Raw genomic sequence first — 24,410 nt, 5'->3', positions numbered from 1 at the left:
ATCAGTCTCTATTGTGTTAACTTTATCGTTTTCCAAGGAAAAGCGTGTGTTTATTATTTAGACTTATGGCGCATATAAATCTTACGAACGAGTGAAAGAAGAGTTTCGGATAAAATTTCGCAATTCTTCAGTTCCTTATAAATCAACAATATCACATTTGATTAATAAATTTCGTGTGAATGTACGTGATCGGAAAAGCAAAGGTCGACCATTACTATTAACAGTAGAAATTTTGTACGATGTAAAAAAACGTTTGACTCCCGCCCAGAAAATCGCTCAGAAATTTTCATAGGTTGGGCTTTCACTAAAAAAAAATTCAGGGCTACTAAAAAAAAAATACAATCGCATCGGTGTCGTTCAAAAAGTGAAAGAAGTAAACCGCGGATAACGTTCATAGTATTTTTGTCGGTTTCGTTCTATTGTTAATGACAATGTTATTAAAGTTTTGGATCGTATTTATTTCAGGGACGACGTATGATTTTACTCTTGACATTAACTGCCAAAACTGCCAATTATGAGCGCTGAAAATCCTCACACCTTTCATGAACGACCAGTATACGGACGTAAAATTGGTGTTTGGTTTGCGATATCACGGCATCGTGCAATAGAGCTTTTATTTTTTGACAAATCTGTAGACGGTGTAATTTATCGCAACTTAATCGAACAGTTTATTGCCGTGTTAGAGTTACACGAACGAGAATGTCGGTTCCAGCAGGATAACGCACATGTTCTACTGCTAATGAAACGCTGGATATATTACGGGAATTTTTTTGGTCATTTTTTGATCGTAAAAGTGTTGTGGCCTCCAAGATCCTCAGATGTTACACCGGCAAACTTTTTCCTTTGGGAGGTATTTAAAAAGTATAGTTTTTAAAAGCGATCTTCATACACTTAATTAAAGGCTAACATTGAAAGCCTTGTTGGTTGTAATTAAAAGGGGTGGTGCACAACTAGATGTTGTGTCCAAATCCTAGATGTTGCATCAAACTAGATGTGTCCTAAATCCAAAATATCAACATTCTACGGCTAGTAGTTTTTGATAAATGCGAGAAACAGACGTCACGCCGAAATTAAAGGCTAACATTGAAAATAAAATATAATAATAATTATTATTGCTTGGCATTTCTCCCGCCACATTCGGTCGCCCTAAAGCTTAACACCGAATGTCTATGCCACAAACGGCTACTCAGCCTCGAACAGTTTAGCGATCAGTGTCCCAACATAGCTCCTAAAGATTACCTAACAGCGTGAACGGACTAAGCGTACACCATCGACTTACGTGTCTCAACCGCTCACTTGTCATGCATTTGCTAAACTGGGTAGGCGCTCCCCGTCAGCTACTAAATATATATATGACATCCATAATAAAATTTATTTTGTCTGGGCAGTCAGCAATTCGCTGCCACGCCTAGGTCACTCAGTGCCAGCAAGTAACTGTCCAACATTTTATAGCGCTTGGAGCTATAATAATTAGTTGGTGGTCAACCACACTCTGGGTTATCTTTTCGCAACAATGCGGTAAGAGTCTTTCCCTTAAGCAAACTACGGATGCCGGTTGAACAAAGCAACCGCATCTAGGAATTCCCACACGGCCCGACAATGCGGTTCTCGCCACATTGACTCGCGGTTGTAAGTGGCCAATTTTCCCCTTGACCTCTAAGTTCCAGGGTGGCCCGGTCTCTGCCACTTCCCCCCCCCTCAAGTGCAGGGCAGTCAAACATCAGGTGTTAATTTTACTGGACCTCCCCGCAGACCCATAGCTCATCAGATTCCAGGCGGAACCGAAACTGATATTGGTTCAGATTAACGAGGTTGTTGAGCACCCGGGCACCCGTTGCCCTTAAAAATGAGCTCGAGGCATACCATCCCCTGAAATCCTATGTAAACTGATACAAGGATCTTCCCTTAGTCATGGTGTCACATTCCAGCTGTTATGCTTCTATCACGATGCTCTGTAGCCTCTTCCGCAGGCGAGAGATTGGCAACTGAACGAAATTTAGATCCGTGCATTGTGATCGCCGTTCCGCTTCGGTACTGGCCCGGCTCGAAACCGCATCCCAAATACCTTGACTAATAATAATATTATTATTATTAATAGTACTGTTCTCACAAACTCATTTGGTGTTGTTCAATGATCCCGGATAGATCTTGAAAACCTGAACATCTTGGTAAGCATAACATTAACAAAATACAGGTTGCATCACCCTAAATCCGCAGAAGAACGTTTATATATATCTCCTAAAGGTGGTAGAGGCCTCCTTGACCTGAAGTCACTTTGTAAGAGACAGATTGCATCAATGAAAATATATTTTCTTTCCAGGTCTGAAACATCATCATTGCACAAAGCAATAGCTACATCTGACAAGGGCTACTCCCCTCTAAAACTGAATAATGACTATTTCTACCACAATATATTTATAACCAGTGACAGGATCCAAGCGTGGAAATCTAAGGCACTCCACGGTAGATTTCCTTATTCCCTCGAAAATGCCGATAAGGATGGATCTAAACATTGGCTCAGATGGGTCTCTATTTGAAGAAACTGAAGGGTGTATCCTTACCATCCAGGACCAGGTCATTGCGACAAATAATTACAGAAAATTCATAGAAAATCTGGACATCGGTGTTGAGTGCAAAATATGTCACCAATCATCAGAAACAATTGATCATTTAATAATTGGATACTGTAATTTGGCTAACACGGAGTATGTTTTCTTTCTTTTCCTGTTTAGCCTCCGGGAACTGCCGTTCCAGTATTACTTCAGAGGAAGAATGAGGATGTTATGTATGAGTGTAAATGAAGAGTAGTCTTGTACAGTCTCAGTTCGGCCATTCCTAAGATGTGCGGTTAATTGAAATCCATCACCAAAGAACAACGGTGTCAATGATGTAGTATTCAAATCCGTATAAAATAACTGCCTTTACTAGGACTTGAACGCTGGAATTCTAGACTTCCAAATCAGCTGATTTTGGAAGACGCGTTTACCACTAGACTATCCCGGTGGTTGACACGGAATATCTGCAGCGCCACAATGTAACAGTAAACATTGTTTTCAGGCATTATCATTAAAATTAGGACTTTTAGATAACAGAGAGCATTGTCCTTAATATGAATATAAGGCCAGACCTACATTAGAAAATGAGCATTATATACTGAATTATGATCCTCCCCATACATACTGACAAATTTATTGTTGCAAATAAGCACTGTTCTACACAACATTAAAGAAAAAACTTCTCATTGATGTCACTCACTCATCTGATCTCAATATTAATAAGGCTGAAACAGATAAAATAACCAAGTACAACCTCTGGCAATAGAATATAGAGAAATTTACAGACTGAACTCGGTAGAATTCATTCCCGTTGTGATAACAGCGAATGGATTAATTAAGAAAAATCTAAAGAAAGTACATAGAACAGATTGGCCTGGATTCTAAAATTATAATTCCAAAAGCCCAAAAATCAGTAATTTTGGAGACGTGCAGGATTTTACGAACTGTATTAAAAGCTCTCCAGCACTGAATGAGGTATGCCCGAATGGGTTTTCATACTGAGATTCCGGATGTGAAACATCTCCGAAACATTTTAATAATAATAACAACACCAAAAGTACCTAGAGAAAGATAATATTCCTTTATAAAGTGGTTGACATTATTCCTTAAAGTTATTACGCTGTGTACTTCATAAAAAATATTATTTTCTTTTATACATAATAAAAATATCGTTTGCAAGTAAACTGTCATAAGAAACTTGGCACGAACTCTCAAGCTGTTTAGTTGCAGTTTTATTACACATTACATATATAATATTATTTGTGTATTAAGTCATACTACATTTTCTATTTCGACGTTATAAAATAACTGTACTACGTTTTGTGTTATCGTGACCGTAAATTTGTTAGAAAATATTTATTCCAACTATAACAGAATATACTGACGCCTTTTTTAATATTTATTACAGGAAAAGTAACAGTTTACCTCGATATCAAATTACCTCATTTTTAAACTTTATTTTACTAATTATTTTAATATAAAAACACTTTACCAAATTATAAGAAATAAATGAAATTCTTCAGATAAAAGTAAACTACATTTTCCTGCCCATTTGAAACAGGATTAACAAGAATACGGCAATAATTACTAAATTTTCCTGGCTAATCAATTAATATGCTTTGAAATATAAAAATACATCGATGTTTAGATTTAGCCTGCGTCAATCTTTTACCTTTCCCATTTCAAAATTCGGAAATTGAATAAAAACAGTAACTTATAAAATTATATTAATCGAAATAAAAAAAAAAACGAACAGATCAAAAAGAAATTGAAAACTTCATGATATCGTTATAAAAAAAATAAATTTTGTATCATTTTTAAAAAACATTCTATAAGATAAAATCCTCATACCTTTAAAATAGCTGAACACATTTGTAAAATTTAAATTAAGTCCTGTGCCAGTTGAGATTTGACGGTTTACGGAGATTTTAATTACGGTTAAATTTTAACTGCTGCTTAAATTAAAGGAATTTTGGTGTTGGGCTATTGCTAAAACAACATTTTATACGGACAAGTAAATACTACACCGTGTTGTCCTTGGAATGACAAATATCATTCGCAACATCGATGTCACACAACGTTTTTATAATGTATTGAAAACGTTTTTACTTACTTGTTCGTTATAAGTTAAGTCTTCATTCATTTTAGACCAGACGTTCTTCATTGAAAATTTGATCGGAAATATTAATTATAAACATATAATAAATTCAGACGCATATAAAGTTAAATAATTGTAAATTAAAGAGGAAGGTCTGAGTAACAAATAAAAATTTATTTTCATCTTTAATATAATAAGTACAAATAAGTTATTTAGACATATTTTTATGTTTGTATATACACACATACACACACACACACACACACACACTAGCCGGCCAATCTAGTCAAAACCAAGATCCTCGGCCATGTTGGTCCAGACGAACCCCGGAGCCAACTCAGGGGCTCCTTGCAGAGCCTTTTAGAGCCACTGGACGTACTCCGGGGCCTCAGATCTCGCTTCGCTTGCCGTTTCGTGTTGCCAGGGTTACTGTCGCCTTGGACACCCGCAGAGCTCGCTTCGGTTGCAGCTCCCGTCTACTCAGAGAGCTCTGCCCTTTGGACCTCCTCAGTGTTTGATAGCCTCATGATTTTGAGATTAATACCGAATAAATAAAAATTAAAATATTCAGGCCTTATCATCATTATTCACTAAAGACTGCGCCTTATCGATTTAGCCACTCTCATCTCAGTCATTGTATTAACCAAGGCCAATCTCTTCTTTAACATTATTGATGACGGTTGCTCTTGGTCTACTTCTAGGTTTTTTAACCAAAACCTTGTCATCAAATATATTCGTCAAGAATTGATCATGTCGTATTACATGTCCTATCAATTTCTTTCTGCTTCTTCTTCATTTAGCAAGGTCCTTCTCTCACCTACTTATGCTAACACTTGATAATTTTTTGCCTATCCACCCAGCTTGTTCTTGTTATTCTCCTTCAAATCTACATTTCATTGCTTCCAGTCTTCTTCTTTCTGCTTCTCCAAGCGTCCATGTTTCACACCCGTAAGTTAGAACACTCCAGACATAAGTTTTAGCGAACCGTGTCCTTATTTGTATACTCATATGATTACCAGTTAGTATATTCTTTTTATCCTGGAAAGCTCGTTTTGCCAGCGTTATTCTTCTTTTTACTTCTGTGGCACATTTATTATCGCTAGTGATGGTGTTTCCCAAACAACAAGGGAAGGCTATATAGAAACGCGAAAAATAAACAAAATTACTAATGACAGAATAATAGTAACTATGGTAAATAAAGTACACACACACACTTTCGATGACGAAATATTTATAACTTATTTCTTTTCAATGGTGACAGAAATATAATAATGATGTAAAAGGATCAATCTAGTTTTTCCTTAATGCGTATGTTTAATTCACAACTACACCGAGTGGGGGGGGGGGGGGGTGAAGAAATAATGAATATTTCTAACATCTTAACCTTCAAGGGAGCTAGACCCTCGATATATATATATATATATATATATATATATATACACACATATCTATTGAAAAACATCTATTAAATATGCCGTTTAGATTTAGAAAATCAGAAGATAGGTTGCGAAGATATAACATTTCCGAATACTCGGATCTGTTAGATCGAGAGTGTACCTGATGCATATAAAAGTTAGCCTACAACCTACCAACAAATATCCCGTTTTGTAAATCGGATGATTGTTTGCAGAGATATTATAAGAGCATCCCATTACAGCGACCCACGGTGCACCCCGTTTATTATCAGGTGTTGGTGACGATTAATGTAGCCTCCCACGAGGTGCTCGCATACCTCATCACTCTAGCCTCACACGCAATCCCTACGGGAAGCCCATTATTGTTAAATAAAAATGTTTGAATTTATTTAATATTATTTTATTTTATTAATTCTATTATTTTCGTAATATTCATTCGATTGATTCGAATCATTAAGCTGAAACCCAGCTTACAGAGTGATAGAGAATCACAGTTCACAGTTCATTAATTGAATCCATTAAAGTTTGTGCTTTAACTGGCAAATTTCCACAAATACATAAAATTTTTTTTTTCGAGATTAAATATATCTAAAAACCTTTATTCCAAAAACTTTGGGTAACAATTTGCTTGCGATTGATCGAGTAGTTTTTTTTTGTTTTATCCAGGACAAACAAAAACTCTCTTCCTCTTTATATAATAGTATAAATAAGTATATATATATTTGAACAAAACTTAAACAGTTATTACATTATTTAACGTTAAAAGTTTTAAAATGACGAAGTTATACACCCTGATATTGGTGTAAAGTCTTCGTTAGATGGTTCACCTAACAGCAGGAATGTGAATAGTCTACTGATAGAAGTAAGAATTTATTTGTGTAATTTTGTTCACCTTTTTTCAAATTCTACTACATAACTACACGCTTTGAATCTGTTTATGAACCGTCTGTTTTGCAATTTAAATTAGGCATAAATTAATTATATCTTATTATAAATAAAGATTTTGTTTTATAAATTTAAAAATATACCCTACAAACTGTAAAAGAATTGGTTTAGCTACGGCTATTTTATTGAGCAAAATTAATATTTTTTTTTTACCTTCACTTTTCCAAGATTAAATATGAAAAGAGTACGTAAATAAAATTATTCAAATATTATTTGTTCTGATGGATTTTAATGTAAATTTATGCTGAAACAACAACGATCTACTTTATTTTATTATTCATCTAATTTGAATAAAATAACAAGGGTTAAATTAACAGGGTTAATTTACGTAATAAAAACCAAAATTTCAAAAAGAAATTCATTGTTTTAGTTCTTGGTTTTTGCGGTATATAACCCGATAAAATAATAATATCAATAAAAAAATCCCTTTCGGCAAGCCGGAAGGTGGAGGTAGATTTCACAAGTGCTAAGCAGGGGATAAAAAAGATTTCCACCTTAAAATTAAGAAAAACTTAAAATTGACTCAATACGACCACGGTTGCATGTCAAAAAAAGTTTCACATATTTGGCATGCAAGCCCATCTTCTTACAATTCCAGCAAATTTTGTTCATCCCTTGCCGTAAGGATTGATCATATCAAAAATTGTTGCAGACAAACGTTATACGTAATGTTTAGAGGACTAACGACCACTTTAAACCTATTCGATAGTGTGTCTATTAAGGAAGGTATAATTTTTTGTCTTCGAAACCCCATTTTTTTTCACCCCCTGAGACAATGGTTGGTGATATGAAAAAACTTTACTTAGATAGGTTTTAGGACCTTATCCAAAGAATAGTAGGAGCTTTAAACGAATTCTATATTTTACTTAATAAGAAAGTTATAGTGATATTTTGTTTTTACTGTTATCTTCTTTTTTTTTGTTTTGGTCATCCCTTTCCGTAAGGGCTGGTCAAATCAAAACTTGTTCCAGATAAAAGTTTTAGATAATGTTTAGAGGACTAACGACCACTTTAAACCGATTCGATATTCTGCTTATTAAGGAAGATATATTTTTTTTGTCTTCGAAATCGAATTTTTTCAACCCCTGGGCCAACGGTTGGTGATATGAAAAAACTTTCATATAAGTTTTAGACCCTTATCCAAAGAATAGTAAGAACTACAAACGAATTAGATATTTTACTTAATATTATGTTTTTTTCGAAAAAGTCCCCGATTTCCACCCGATGGTCCGATTTTGCCTACTAACGAATTACCCGGATATTTTGGGTCGTTATATTTTATATATCAATTTGAAAGTGATTAGCGAAAAATTACCGCAGTTATCGTGTCTACAAGAAAATGAAATACATATAAATGTATATATAAACATTTGAACTGACGATGGTTTTGGGATATGGGATTGTGAAACGCGAAGATATATCGAAATTTTCCGGAAGTCGAAACATGGACCCATCGCAATAGGTTGCTTTCTTATGAAATCTACCTAAAACATTAAATTGCCCAAAAATATAATGAAATAAATTATTTTATAATTTGGGTGTTTTTACCCACTTACAACACCTTAAATTCGATAGTTCATTCGGTTTGACAAATATATATTTTACATAAAAATAAAACAGAAATCTGCTTTTAATTATTAAAGTTCTTTTACTGATTTTGAATATAAGTCCATTTAAAACCTAGTTTATATTAAACTAAACATCGGACCTTTAATTATTAAATATCACGTCATTATTTTCAGATCATTTAAATATAAAGCGACGCGTTGATAAAGTGAGCTGCCCTATCCTATCAGTAAAAATAATTCATTAACAATATTAAACAATATATTTGAGGCTGCGTTTTTATATTGCGAATTTTTTATAGTTAACTTGGACAATTTTTGTATATGTTCAATATCATTTTTATTTTAAGTTTTATTTTTACTTTTAAGTTTATAATCAATAATATTTACTTTTGAGTAATTTTGAATATAACAATGTAAGGTATTCAGATATATTGTTTGTAGAATCATTATATTTTTCTAAAATATCTGCAATCCGTAAATATGTGATCATCTTAATATATAATTTCTGTTATAATAAATAAATTATAAAATCATTTTTTAATTATTTATGAAGTTTGTAAATATTTTTTTTTTTTACATACAATTGAAATACATTAAAATAGTACATAGTAAGAAGAAGTAAATGATAAGTATTCATACGGTATTTTCGGTGATTTTAAGCTAATTATCGATACAATTTTTTTTTAACGTGATGAAATTATGTAATGATGTGGAAACGATTTCAAAAATTGGTATGAAAATACCAAGTGATAAAATCGTTTCGTTTAAATAATTATTATTTTCTATTTCCATTGTAAATTTTATGTATTTAACAATTGTATTAAATTCATTATCGGTGTGTTATTTTTATGTATTTTTGGTAAGTCTTCAAATATGTCGCGTAATTATTCTTTTTTTTTTTTTTTTATCTGAGATAACATATTTTGACCTATTGATTAAACTTTTGATTTTATTTATAAATGTATTTCATCAAAGATTTTAAGCTATATCAAAACGGTAATATTCAGTTGCTCACAGAGTTGCAACTTATACAAAATAAGCAAGAAGAATTGCTAAAAGAAATTAATAGAGTTGTATATGAAAATTTAAAACGTAAGTTGCAAATTAACGAATTAAACGGTAATGTAAAAAAATTTAAAAGCATGACCACACCATATTTGTCATCACTTTTTCCACATGATGTAATTTTAAATAAACGTCAAGCTAATGATGAGTATAAGTATTATGCTATTCGCGTTCTTTACATTGAACACTGAACGACACTGTAACGCTATATTGATCGCAATATTGAACGTGAACGCGTTCACGTTTTACAAAATCACCTTTGAACAGCCGCCATTTTGCCCAGTTTGCGTAAATTTTGTCTTTCTTCTTTTTCCTGTTTAGTTTCCGGGAATTACCGTTCAGGTATTACTTCAGAGGATGAATGAGGATGATATGTATGAGTGTAAATGAAGTGTAGTCTTATAAAGTCTCAGTTCGACCGTTCCTGAGCTTTGTGATTAATTGAAACCCAACCTCCAAAGAACACCGGTATCCACTATCTAGGATTCAAATCCGTATAAAACTGCCTTCATTAGGACTTGAACGCTGGAACTATCGACTTCCAAATCACCACTAGACCAACCCGGTGGGTTGCGTAAATTTTGTCTCGTCGCATATAAACAAGATACTTACCCTAATCTAGAGCCCCGTGTACTCTTCCCTAAACTATACTAATTTTTTAGCAAAAAGATTCCTATATACGATTACGACTGTAGCACAATATGCAAAATTACGCAAAAGGGGTAAAGATAAGCTTTTAAAAAATTATAAACCAAAAATACGCTATAGAATATTAGGGTTTGAAGTCTTTTTTTAAAGATAATTTTTTTTTTTGGCACTGTCTTGTTATTATGGAAGGGAAATTTATTGTTTATGTAGTGGAAATTTTGTTCATAATTCAGAAACGGGTGCGCTCATATTAACGTGGAACCAAGAAAAACAGAAAAAGTATTCGATCAGAATATAATGATGATGACTAAGTCCCGGACGATGCAGAATATAGTGCTAGATGCATTGATCTGCAGTAAATTATGTTTTTAATCCTTTTCTGAAAATTGCGTGCTTTTTAAATAAAAGACCCGTTATCTCATGAACCGCTTGAAGTAGGAAAGTGAGATTTTTACTGTGTGTTTGTGTATGCAAGACACAGCTACTGAGTTTTTTTTAAGACCTGGTGATTTATATTTTCTAATATACATAATTTTTAGTGCAAAAAATTAGCTTCAAAAGATAAGAAACATTGAATAAAAATCGTTAAGTGAAAAATGATTGTAGTAAAAATATGAAAAAAGTCAGTAGATAAAAGAAAGACCTTACATTTCCCTGCTGAATTCCTATTGTATCCTGAGATAATGGGTCGTAAAGGTCGAAAAAGTAACACTACAGAGATACAAGGTACCATGTGTCCTTAATCATTAAAAGCAGAATTTGAGTTCTGGGGACCCCAAAAGGAGGGAGTTATTTAGAAATATTTGTTTTTTTTTATCTTACCTTTGCCAAAAAAACCCCCCACTGCTGAAATAATAAGTTATTTATGAAAATGCGGTCGTTAGATGGAAATCCAATGTCATCTTCAGAAAGATAATTTTTGCTTTAACAGTCGATAGGATTGTTACGACATTCTGTGGTTATATCGATAATACCCTTGGTCACCATCGCATCTGTTAATTATTACTATTTCAACCAGTTTTTCCAGCTTGCTGTCACATCTGGGTGTGTGTATAGACAAATGAAATTACTGCTGTTAATTCTCAAAAACCATCGCAATTCAATTTTTTTTCCTCCGGGACCACCGTTAGGTATTACTTCAGATGATGAGATGAATGAAAATTTTTGTAGCGTGTAAAAATACCATACCTGACCGGGATTTGAACCCGGGACTTCCGGATGAAAGGCCGAGACGCTATCACTCTCGCAATGTGAGGCTGGCTTTATTTTTTACTTATAAATACCGAAGATTTCAACAATATACATAAGCGAGTACTATTGAAAATTATCGATTGTACTCTGCTGATCAGATAGTTTCTCAGTGAAAGACTCGATTTGCCGCTTTTTAAGATACAATTAAATCGTTTTACTAATCGAGAATCGCTTATTGCTTTAGATATATATCTTATTTTAAATTATTTAAATCTTATCAAATTTTTAATTAGATTTTTCTCATTTTTGTAAGTAATAGGTTATAAGTGTTTTGACCAAAGGCAGGTTTTTACATGGCCGCCCTCCATTCTGCTCGATTCTGTGCCATCCGTTTCATTTTATAACTTTCTTCCCTTTTTTATATTGTGTACCATTTTCATTCATCTCCGACCTCTTGCTTCCTCCCGGTTAGAAATCCTCCCAATGCCGTCACCAACAGGCAGTCAAGTCTCAGCCAATGTTCCAACCAACTGCATTTTCTTTTTTTTATTATTTCAATAATCCCCATCTCTTCTCCCACTCTATGAAACACCTCCTCATTCCAAACTCTCTCCGTCCAGCTGATCTTTTCCACCCTCCTCCAAACCCAGATTTCAAAGGCCCTCCACTTCTCTCCTCTTCATTCCTAATAATCCATAAAGGTCCATAATGGTCCATAAAGGACCACACTCCAGACAGAACCTTAAGGTATTTTTTTCCTTATTCGCAGAACTACTTTGCTACATAGCACTCTCCACATTTTTGTAGTGAATTTTATTTTTATTTATTTAATAACGTTTACTAATTAATTATTTATCGATGTTTATTTATTAATGTAGCAGAAGTATCGAGTTTGTCTGAGTGTTTTACAATTATAATTTTTTTAAATTTTATTAACAAGTAATATTTTGTCATACTTTTAATACAGGACTTCGCAAGCGTCATTACTTCTTCAAATTATAAAATAACAAGATATTATTCTTTAAATAATTTAAGCAGCTCTGCTTCTCCTGCAGATAAATCGCATTTTTATCACTTCTTTTGCCTTTTTCCTTAAGTTTTTCAAATTTTTATTTTTTTAATCGCTAAGGGGAATACTATCTTAAATCAAAATCCGACCAATCGAATATTCTTGGAAAATTTTGTTAGTTGTTTGGTACAACGCCCATGTTAATACACTAGATCCTTAAACACAGAAATTGTTTAAATAACATCGGTAAAGATATAAAAATTAATGATCCATCGCATTTTTATACATTTTGATCCACTCTTCAAAGTATCGTTTCAGAAGTGTTTTAGACTAAAAAGAAAGAAATAAAAAATTTCTCAGGCTTATGTTTCCAAACCTGCTAGTTGAAAATACAGCAAAAAGATACAGCAACCTTGGACTTGTATTTGATAATATAAACTCTCAGAAAAGCAAAATTATACTTTTAAAATATTAAGAAAGTACATAAAAAGATTAAGAGCAAATAAAAATTTAATTTTATGAGTTAGTAATTAATTTTTTTTATATACAAGTGTTTAACAATAGAAACGAATTAATTTTTTTTACCTTCTCTAATCATTTTTAAGATCTTCATGTGTATAAAACGATTGAGGTGCGACGGTCATATTCGCTTTGTAGTTTGACAGAAATTACAGTTATACTCAGACAAGTCCTGTGGTGTTGAATGAAGGCCGAATATGAACTCTATTAAGCCAACTAGATTATTCCGATTTGCAGCCTTATATTTTACTTAGTGAAGAAGAAAGTCAGAAACCACTTCGATACTAATTTTTCTAAGTGAATCTGGCAAGTAAGGCTTGTTTTTTTTCTAGACGGCGTCTTTTTTGGAAATTACTTTTGCGATTCAACCATCAATACGGTTATAGCATTCGCCATTCATAAGAAAATTTTATTCTATTATTTGTTAAATATAACAATATTTTTTTAAGTTTTAAAAAAATTTAAATATTAGAAAGTTTCTGTTGTATATAGGTTACAGGAAGAAATATATGATACCGATATTTTGAAGATGAAAACGTGGCGTCAGTCGCTATCAAGTAATAATAAAATAAATGGCATAAACATGTCACTATGAAAAGTTATAATGGAGTTTGGTGTGGTTCAGTGCGGCTGGTTTTTCGTTTTTGTTTTGTGTATAACGTGCCTAACTTTACGACTGAAATGCAGGATTTTCAAGAAGAGATAAGAGTTTCAGATGTGACGTCGGCAATTACTGTCGCTAAGATAAAACTCCGCTGCTACTAAACAGAAAAGAATCCCATCCCTTGTTCAACATAAATTGAAGAAAAAAGATAAAGGTTCTTATTTATGAAAGAAGAAAAAGAAAATATTTCTAAGCATCTTGTTACGTGCAGCTTAAAAATATTTCTCTTAAGTATAAATGGTAAGTATGAAACACAAAGATTAATTTTTTTTTATTAACATCGTTCCGAATTTATTAAAAAAAAATTAAATAGAGGATTTAGACTTTTGAAATTTGAAACAATCAGTAAATAATAAAAAAAAAAATTACTAAATAAAAAAAAGAAAGAATTACGAGTTTATATTCGTTTATTTAAATGCTTTTGTTTAAATGTCATAAATTTCTGACAGAACATGCTGCTGTAATGTTTTATTTAAAATTAGTTTCTCCTAATATGTGAAACCATAAGTAAAACGTACGGTAAACAATTACATGAAGGAGGAGTGTAGAGTGAGGTGAACTAGAATACAAAAGATTATGATTATAAACAAGTAAACAACAGATAAAATTTTAATATTAACAAATTTTACAACAAGATTAACAACAACAAATTTTACAACAGATCAAATTTTAATATTGGGGCCCTTTACACCCCATAAGTGTTTGTGATTGTCCTTGTCTTTATGTCTTAAATGTTTTGTGTAGTTTGTGTTTTTAAATAAAATGTAAGGGCCCTTTACACCCTTACATACGACGATCCAGATGGTGATAGTAGTTTCTTTTAAAGATTGTGACGAGGGCTAATGACCTTAGCAGTCGATGCCCATAAAAATTAAATAAAAAAAAAACAAAAAAACAACAGATAAATAAGTTTAACAATAAATATAAATAAATGGAAATTACAATAAGAAAACAAAAATAATCGAAAATCATTAGAAAACACAATAGTTAAGCAACGGATAAACAAAGTAATAAGTGGAAAATATTATAGACCAGACAGCCAAATCCTGTCAAAGGCCTGCTGTACGTTCAAAAAGTTGAGAATTTTATACTCTATTTGCCAAAATAAAGGATTGCCAAGGGCATTTGGGGTGCCGCCTGGGCCTTTCCGCGTTCTTCTTTTATTTCTTTTTGTAATTGGTAAGTTTTTGTTGTTGGTTTGTTTTATTGTAATTTTTATTGTTATTGTTGTTGGTTATAATGTAATTGCGTGTTGACCTCAGTCTCTTACCTTTGGATAGTAGTGGATTTCAGTTCCTTTCTATATTTTGTTTACTCAGTCTTGTTCGAGACTTACGTAAGATATGTTTTGTTTTTAGTTTTGTTGTTTATTTTTTATTTTTTATTATATTTTGTTTTTTTTTAGGGATAGTAGTACATCGATGGGAATATCAAATGCGCCATTTGCATCAGTGGCATTCTGACTGAGGCAAGAATCTGTATATGTAATTTAATAGGCGTACAAGGAAGTCGTGTGGCGTTCACATAAGATTTTTTCTATCTATATTTTTTTTTTGTTTTTTAACCTCTGAGACCACCGTTAGGTATTGATTCAGAGGATGAGATGATAGCGTGTGAAAATACCATGCCTGACCGGGATTCGAATCCGGGACCTCCAGATGAAAGGCTTAGACACTACCACTCGCGCCACGGAGGCCGGCCTATAATTAAAACATTTTTTGTGATACGTAAATTTTTTAAATTGATTTTAAATTCTATTTTTTAATATAATTTTGTTCTGTATCTTGAATTGTTGCAGAGAGCTTCACAGAGCAGTTTACAATTGCAGTTGGCCCCTTCTTTAGAACACCAAACGGCAGCGATGTTAAGTATATTGGAAAGATACAAATGGCATCGATTTTCTGTAGTTACATCACAAATCGCCGGTCATGATGATTTCATACAAGCAGTTAGAGAACGAATTACAGACATGCAAGATCGTTTCAAGTAAGTATAGATGATTTTTTGTTAAATTAATTTATACTTAAATCTTAATACAGTATATAAATATCTATGAATTGTAATTGCAATTAAATCATTTTCGGATTCATTTCTACGGTTATCGGTGAGTTCTTTATTAATATTTCATGCGATCATGTTTTCTTTGATCACGTTACTGAATTCGACACAGTAATCTTTCAAAATCATTTTTCTTAGCTTTTTTATGATTTTTGGTCGAGGTAAATTTTTCTGGTCGAGTGTATTTTTTCAGTATTTCATATAGTCTGTTATGAAGTTTCGGTATTTTAAAAGGGATCCGATAGACGTGTCCATCAATGGGATTTTTACTCTACCACTTGAGCGGAAACGCAGCTTTCGGATCGATCCGAAGGCGGCTGTTGTAACGATTCATACAGAATGTTTTATAGATAAAATTATACTCAGTACGATCCGAAATAGTTTCACAGAACGAAAAATAGATAAGGCGGAAGTGAAGTAAAAAGGTCAGGTTGATGAAATTTAACCAGACAGTTTTTCCCATCCCCATACATCTTTTACATCGCCCATAATACTTCAGAAAATATGTGTTTAACCAGTATTCAACGAATCAGCGGTTTTCATTAACTTATTTAAATAGATAAAAAAAAGAATTAGTTTTTATATATATATTTTTTAATTTAAAAACGCATTAGAATTGGTTAGGGGTTTCTAAAGGAGTATCCTCGCCAAAATCGTTCAGTATTCGAAAATTTGAAATAAAATATAAACCATTCATCCAGACCCCTGTAAATAACATATTGCCTGTACTTTTAGTGCTTTCTTTATATCTAATAGTTTTTATTGCATATTTTATTTATCATTTTATTAATGTAACTAACTAGCTGCAGAGGCGTGCCATAGGCACGCCCTCCGGGTGGTTGGCTCTAGCGGGCAAATGCCAGTTTATTGAACAGAAAAACTTTACAACCTCTCCTCGTTCATAAACAGCAAGCTTCCAATGCGCTGAAACTGGAATAAAAACTGGAGTATCACGCACTCAAAATTAAGTAAATTTCCAAAATAGACCTTCAAATCACTAAGCAAATTATCTTCAGTCATCTGGAGAGAAATCACAAGCACTTTTTTCTACTTAATGCGTTCGCAAAACTTAAAACTATAAAGCAGACGTCATTCATATATACATTGAAACTGTTTATCTGATTGGTATCTTCCATTTGCAAAAGAATCACTTCTAGCACATCTCTAACAATATCTTTTAAACATTGCCTCTCTCAACATTTTCATCGAGATCCATAGTATCTATATGCAAATTAACTCCCTACGAGAACTGGAAGCTTATATATAAATTAATTTCTTATTTATATATTATATTCGTATTACGAAACAAATTATCGTAATACGAAACTAAACTTCCTTGACGTAGTAGCAAAAGATAAGTTGGCTTCAAAATCAATAAATCGGTAAAGAGGATATGTAGGATTCAATATACTTCTAATTTTGATCTTTATTGTTTGTCATTTGATTTCACCCGTGTGTTTTGATTTCACCTGGGTGTTATGTATGTTTAATTGTAACTAAACGACTGAAAAAAAATCACATATACGATTCTAAATGGATAATCGATAGTATTTTCGGTATCGATTTAATTTTATCGAAAATAATTCTATTTTAAGATCTGCTACGATATTGAATGAATGAATTACGGTAGTATAAGTTATTCATTTGTTTTCTAATTATTATTACTACTGTTATATTTATTGTTTATAAACATCTAACTAAAAATCGTATGATTTTTTTACAGGCAGTATGTTTAATCATGTATCATGTAAGCATGTTTTTATTTTTGGTCTTATTTGTCAGTGTTGCTTCTTCTTACTTATTGTTTATAAACATTTAAGAAAAAAAAATATATATACGACTGTTTGACAGGCAGTATGTTCGATGATATATGTTCTCAGCTAAGGGAAACGGACACCGACACACATACAAATGCCCTTTAGTAGGGTAGGATCTCCACCGGTTTGGTCTAGTGGTGAACGCGTCTTCCCAAATCAGCTGATTTGGAAGCCGAGAGTACCAGCTTTCAAGTCCTAGTAAAGCCAGTTATTTTTACACGGATTTGAATACTAGATCATGGATACCGGTGTTCTTTGGCGGTTGGGTTTCAATTAACCACACATCTCAGGAATAGTCGACCTGAGAATGTACAAGACTACACTCCATTATATATCATATACTCATATATATATGAGTATATGATATATATGATATATATGATATCATATGATATCATATATGATATCATGATATCATATATGATATATATGAGTATATATCATATATACTCATACATATCATCCTCATTCATCCTCTGAAGTATTATCTAAACGGTAGTTACCGTTGGCTAATAAACAGGAAAGAGAGAGAGTAGGGTAGGATCTGAAAAGAATATTGTGTTTTCCCCTGTCCTATTGTTTCCCTTAGAAATATTCAAATTCTCTTTTGATGTTTATTAATATTATAAAAATTTTAACATATTATTATATTTTAATATATTATAAAAATTTATAAACCATCTGACTTATCAAAAAAATTAGAATAAAAAACTTTAAAAAAAAAGTAGTATTAAAGTAAAAGAATTCTATTTTCAAGAAAATTACTTTAAAAAGAATTTATTTCCGCATGGTAGAAAAGAAAAACGTTTGACACGCTCTAATTATGAAGTCGTCATACAATCCAGGCTGTGTCTGTTTTAAAATGGGTATATTTGAACTTTTTCTATATGATCGCTAATTTTTGCTTTAATGCCTAAGGAATATCATCAAAAATTATTATTTCATTATGCGCCGGTTGAAAAAGGTGTGCTTGAATTTTTATTAAACAAAATGCAAAAATATCCATTTTTTCTCCTATTTCCCAAGATAACTCGATAACTAACTGTTCCTTTTAGAAAAAAATATCGACAGAGAAAAAAGTTTTGTTATTAGACCGATTTTTTTTTAAATTTGGCGTGTTGATTTATCATATGAAAAATTTTTTGAAGCGGAATCTGAAGGTCGTGTGTATAATATATGTACTCGAAAAAGATTCCCAAAAATTGTTGTTTCTTTTTCCACTTTCTTGACAGTTATCGCTATTTTTGCATCAATAATAACGTATTTTTCTATTTTTAACCGATGATATTGAGTGTAGAATTTAATAACAAAACTTTCTTCTCTCTCGATCTTTTTTCTAAAATGAGCAGTTTTACTTTTACTTTTTTTTACAATTAGTTTTTACTTTGTTTACATTTTGTTTAATAAAAATTTAAGCACACCCTTTTCAACTGGTGCATAAAGAAATAATTTCTGATGATATTCCCTGAAAATATGTAAAACAAATTGTTAGGGATGTAGGATGTAGAGGGTTTACTGAAATGAAACGACTAGCACTAAATAGGGAATCTTGGAGAGCTGCATCAACCAGTCAAATGACTGAAGACGAAAAAAAAAAAAAGAAGATATTCCCTAGGCATTAAAGCAAAAATTAGTGATCATAAGGAAAAGCCCAACCCATACAGATAACGCCTGGACTAGTAATGCGTACGCCTCCCACGCTTTCCTTTTTAGTCATGCATAAATAGACATTTTTTTTTAAAGTAATCTTCTTAAGAACAAAATTATATTTTACTTTTTTGTGAGAATTATTTATTTTTGTTTGTCATTAAGAAAAACGTTTTAAAAAAAAATTCTAATTTTTCTTTTTTTTAAATGAAAATTGTATCAAACTTTGCAATTGTTATATATATATATATGTTTATGTTTTATATACATATGCATGTACGTACATGTAATTACATACATGGATTTATGATGTTTTATTTTATTATTTATTATTTTTGTTTTTTATTAGATACTAGCAGATCCGACAATGCTTTTCTATTGCTAGATTAGAGTAGATATGTATAGATTAAATTGAAAATTTGATACAACATTAAAAAATGAACATTAAGGAACTTCATAAAATTTAACCTTTCCCTTTTATCTTTTCTCCCTTAACCCCTTTCTTCCTTTCTCCCTTTCTCCTTTTTACCGTTTCTTCCTTTCACCCTTTCCCTTTTCTTCCCACATTTCCTTCCATTGTTTCTCTTTCCCTCTTCATATTTCCTCCTTGCCCTTTTTTTATTTTTTCTCCTTTTCCCTTTCAATTTCATTTTCCCAGTTTTCCCCTTTCCCATTTCCCCATTCTTTCCTTTTTATACCTTCTTCCCTTTTACCTTTTTTGATTTTTCCCTTTCTCTTTCCCCGCGCGTAAATTCGTCCAGTATTTTTTTAGTCTATACCGCTATAGACACACATATCAAAAACATTGAAATGGAATTGTAAAATATTTAGTATAGCGTGTATTGCTTTTACGTCCAACAGATAGCTCTGTTTTTTAAAAAAGCATGTTTTACCTGTATCATGTACAGGTATCTTAGGTATAAAAACGGTAGGTATATAAAAACAAGTGGGTGTTCAAATGCAAGGTTGTGTCAAAATTTCAAAGCAATCGGTGAAGATCTTTCGGAGATTTAAGATTTTTAATAAAAATTTACATTTTTATTTATATAGATATTTATTAATTGTGTATGTTTGTTCCTTTTGCCAAAGTCTTGCCGAGATTTGCTGTCTCACGATACTCTTCTTTTAAAATAATTTCTGAAGAATTATATTATTCCATTTTTTATTTTCTCCGCAGAATTGAGTTGTTTGAAATAACATACGAATAAATTATATTACAGCGTTAATTTTAGTATCTTTTTTTTGTATATGAGTCTATTCCAGACTACACCTCATTCATATCATCCTCATCTCATTAGTCTTGGGGTTGGGAGTTGCTTATTGTTTACCAGTAGAACAAATTGCAACGTTAGGAAAAAAATTCTATACGTATTTAGACTGACAATTAAATCTTTACTTTTAGTTGTTTTAATTCTTTAGCAAACAAAAACATATTTATACGCAATTTTATTCTATGTTACAACCTGAGAATTAATTTCCATTATTACAAATGATAGCAGTTATTTGTAACTGTCGGCTCTGGGCGTGAGCGATAAGGTCTCGGCCTTTCATCCGGAGGTCCCGGGTTCGAACCTCGGTCAGGAATGGAATTTTTACACGCTACAAAAATCGCCACTTCATCTCGTCCTCTGAAGTAATACTTAACGGCGGTCCCGAAGGCTAAACAAAAAAAGAGGTATATTTAACTAAAACTGTCACATGATCTACTCAACTGAATTGACAGTCAAAATCAATCGGATCAATAGCTAGCTACGTTTTATCGATTCAGTTCCTATCCTCAAGATGTTCCCCTTGTATCTCCGACAACCTATATATAAATACTCTATATATGTATATATATATATATATTATATGTAATTGCAATAGAATATTGTATTGTCACCCAATTTTCGTCGCTCTGTAAAATCGCTGAATTGAAAGATGTCGGGAAATGAGTTTAATTAAGGTGCAAGATTTGAGGAATACTTAAACCATTTTAACTTAAAGAAAAACATGTAAAAAGTCCAAAAATATTCAGACACCCATATACTTTATGTAAAATAATAATTTCATTAAAAAAAATTACATTTCTTTCCCTTAATTTCTTAAATTTAAAAAAATTCACTAATTATTTTTAAAGAAATCCTTTCTTTCTTTTTCCTGTCCTCCGGTAATTACCTTTCAGATAATAGTTCAGAGGACGAATGAGGATTATATATGTTATACTCTCATACATATATAATCCTATCAAAGATACATATCAAAGAAATACCGGTATCCACGATCTAGTATTCAAATCCATGTAAAAATAACTAACTTTACTAGGACTTAATAACTCTAGAACTCTCGACTTCCAAATCAGCTGATTTGAGAAGACGCGTTTACCACTACACCAAGCCGGTGGGTTTTTAATTTTAAACAAGTCTTACAATGTATTTTATTAAGTAAAACAATTTCCGTTTTTTTAACATCTCGTGTGTGATCATACTCATTTCATGATTTCAAACTTCATGTCTCATTTCTCATTTTTCAGAGATTCGTATTTCATATTTCACGCTCATTTCTTAACTTATTTCAGTTTTAATCACCATATTTCAGTTATTACAAAAAATTCATGTAATTTTTCATTTTTACTTGAAATTTCAGTTTAAATTAATTTAAATTAAAACGACAGATTAATTGAAAAATAGTCCAATAGATTATTTACTATTTCTAAAATTTAATTGTTACGTAAATGTCATATCTTACGTATTTTTAATTACTAAATATTTAAATTCAAAGCTTAGAATTAAAGAAAACTACTGTCAACATAATTGTTACAAAAAAATAGATAGTCCAGTAATTAATCTAATGAAAATTCAGTGTAGTTTTGCGGCGTTAAAGTTACCTTCCACCTCAATCTGTAAGGTCTCTAGAGTCTAAATTTATCTTTAAACATAATTATCTCTTGCCGGTCAGTTTCTAGAAATTCAGGATACTGACCTTAAATAAAATTGTCATCGCAGTAATAGCTTAGCATGCTGTGTTTATACGCCGTCTAATTTCCACGAATAAAATCTCAAGTAAAATCGGAATTTATTTAAAATTTACAAGTTATAGACATTTTTGAATTTTAAAATAAAATAATATAAAATTTAAGTGAATAAATATGTACTTCTCACGGGAAATGACGTTTAGTTTTAAATTATCCAAACATACGGCTACTTTAATGAGATTGTCTTTTTAATTAAATACTTGTATACGCATTTTTAATTAAGGTCTTTTAAGTTTAATTGTGATGAAGAAAATAAAAGGAACTATCGGCAATTAAGAAATGCTATAAACAGGAAGTGCAAACTGGCGAAAGAAGAGTGGATTAAAGAAAAGTGTTCAGAAGTGGAAAGAGAAATGAACATTGGTAAAATAGTTAAGGAAAATTTTGGGGTACATAAAATAAAATCTAATAATGTGTTAAACAAAGATGGTACACCAATTTATAATACGAAAGGTAAAGTCGATAGATGGGTGGAATATACTGAAGAGTTATACGGAGGAAATGAATTAGAAAATGGTGTTATAGAAGAAGAAGAGGAAGTTGAGGAGGATGAAATAGGAGAAACAATACTGAGATCTGAATTTAACAGAGCATTAAAAGATTTAAACGGCAGAAAGGGTCCTGAAATTGACGGAATACCTGTAAAATTACTGCGCAGTGCAGATGAGGAAGCGATTGATAGATTATACAAACTGGTGTGTAATATTCATGAAAAAGGAGAATTTCCGTCAGACTTCAAAAAAAGTGTTATAGTCATGATACCAAAGAAAGCAGGGGCAGATAAATGTGAAGAATACAGAACAATTACTTTAGCTAGTCATGCATCAAAAATCTTAACTACAATTCTATACAGAAGAATTGAGAGGAGAGTGGAGGAAGTGTTAGGAGAAGACCAATTTGGTTTCAGGAAAAGTATAGGGACAAGGGAAGCAATTTTAGGCCTCACATTAATAGTAGAAGGAAGATTAAAGAAAAACAAACCAACATACTTGGCGTTTATAGACCTAGAAAAGGCATTCGACAACGTAGACTGGAATAAAATGTTCAGCATTTAAAAAAAAATTAGGGTTCAAATACAGAGATAGAAGAACAATTGCTAACATGTACAGGAACCAAACGGCAACAGTAACAATTGAAGAACTTAAGAAAGAAGCCGTAATAAGAAAGGGAGTCCGACAAGGATGTTCCCGTTACTTTTTCTTTTCCTCCGTTACTTTTTAATCTTTACATGGAACTAGCAGTTAATGATGTTAAAGAACAATTTAGATTCGGAGTAACAGGACAAGGTGAAAAGATAAAGATGCTACGATTTTCTGATGATAGAGTAATTCTAGCCGAGAGTAAAAAGGATTTAGAAGAAACAATGAACGGCATAGATGAAGACCTACGCAAGAACTATCGCGTGAAAATAAACAAGAACAAAACCAAATTAATGAAATGTAGTAGAAATAACAAAGATGGACCGCTGAATGTGAAAATAAGAGGAGAAAAAATTATGGAGGTAGAAGAATTTTGTTATTTGGGAAGTAGAATTACTAAAGATGGACGAAGCAGGAGCGATATAAAATGCCGAATAGCACAAGCTAAACGAGCCTTCAGCAAAAAATATAATTTGTTTACATCAAAAATTAATTTAAATGTTAGGAAAAGATTTTTGAAAGTGTATGTTTGGAGTGTCGCTTTATATGGAAGTGAAACTTGGACGATCGGAGTATCTGAGAAGAAAAGATTAGAAGCTTTTGAAATGCGGTGCTATAGGAGAATGTTAAAAATCATAAGGGTGGATAAAGTGACAAATGAAGAGGTATTGCGGCAAATAGATGAAGAAAGAAGCATTTGGAAAAATATAGTTAAAAGAAGAGACAGACTTATAGGCCACATACTAAGGCATCCTGGAATAGTCGCTTTAATATTGGAAGAACAGGTAGAAGGAAAAAATTGTGTAGGCAGGCCACGTTTGGAATATGTAAAACAAATTGTTAGGGATGTAGGATGTAGAGGGTATACTGAAATGAAACGACTAGCACTAGATAGGGAATCTTGGAGAGCTGCATCAAACCAGTCAAATGACTGAAGACAAAAAGAAAGTTTAATTACGTTTAAATGTCTGGTTTTAAACTTTCGAAAAAACATGAAACATTTTACGTATAAGAAATAATATTAATTGTTAATAAAATTATTCGTGTTTTAATAAAATT

General features: G+C 32.0%; 1 protein-coding gene across 1 annotated transcript in view; it reads left to right on the top strand.

Annotated features, from left to right (window-relative positions):
- Positions 1 to 24,410, top strand: part of Nmdar2 (glutamate ionotropic receptor NMDA type subunit 2) — a 694,511-nt gene that overhangs the window by 71,519 nt on the left and 598,582 nt on the right. The window contains exon 2 of the mRNA XM_075369831.1: positions 15,476 to 15,663. Within this exon, the coding sequence (XP_075225946.1) occupies positions 15,476 to 15,663 (188 nt within the window). The remainder of the gene's footprint in view (positions 1 to 15,475; positions 15,664 to 24,410) is intronic.

The sequence above is a fragment of the Lycorma delicatula genome, chromosome 6, assembly GCF_047948215.1.
Source record: "Lycorma delicatula isolate Av1 chromosome 6, ASM4794821v1, whole genome shotgun sequence".
NCBI lineage: Eukaryota > Metazoa > Arthropoda > Insecta > Hemiptera > Fulgoridae > Lycorma > Lycorma delicatula.
Note: the sequence above shows the minus strand (reverse complement) of the source record. Positions and strands in the feature narration are given on the sequence as shown.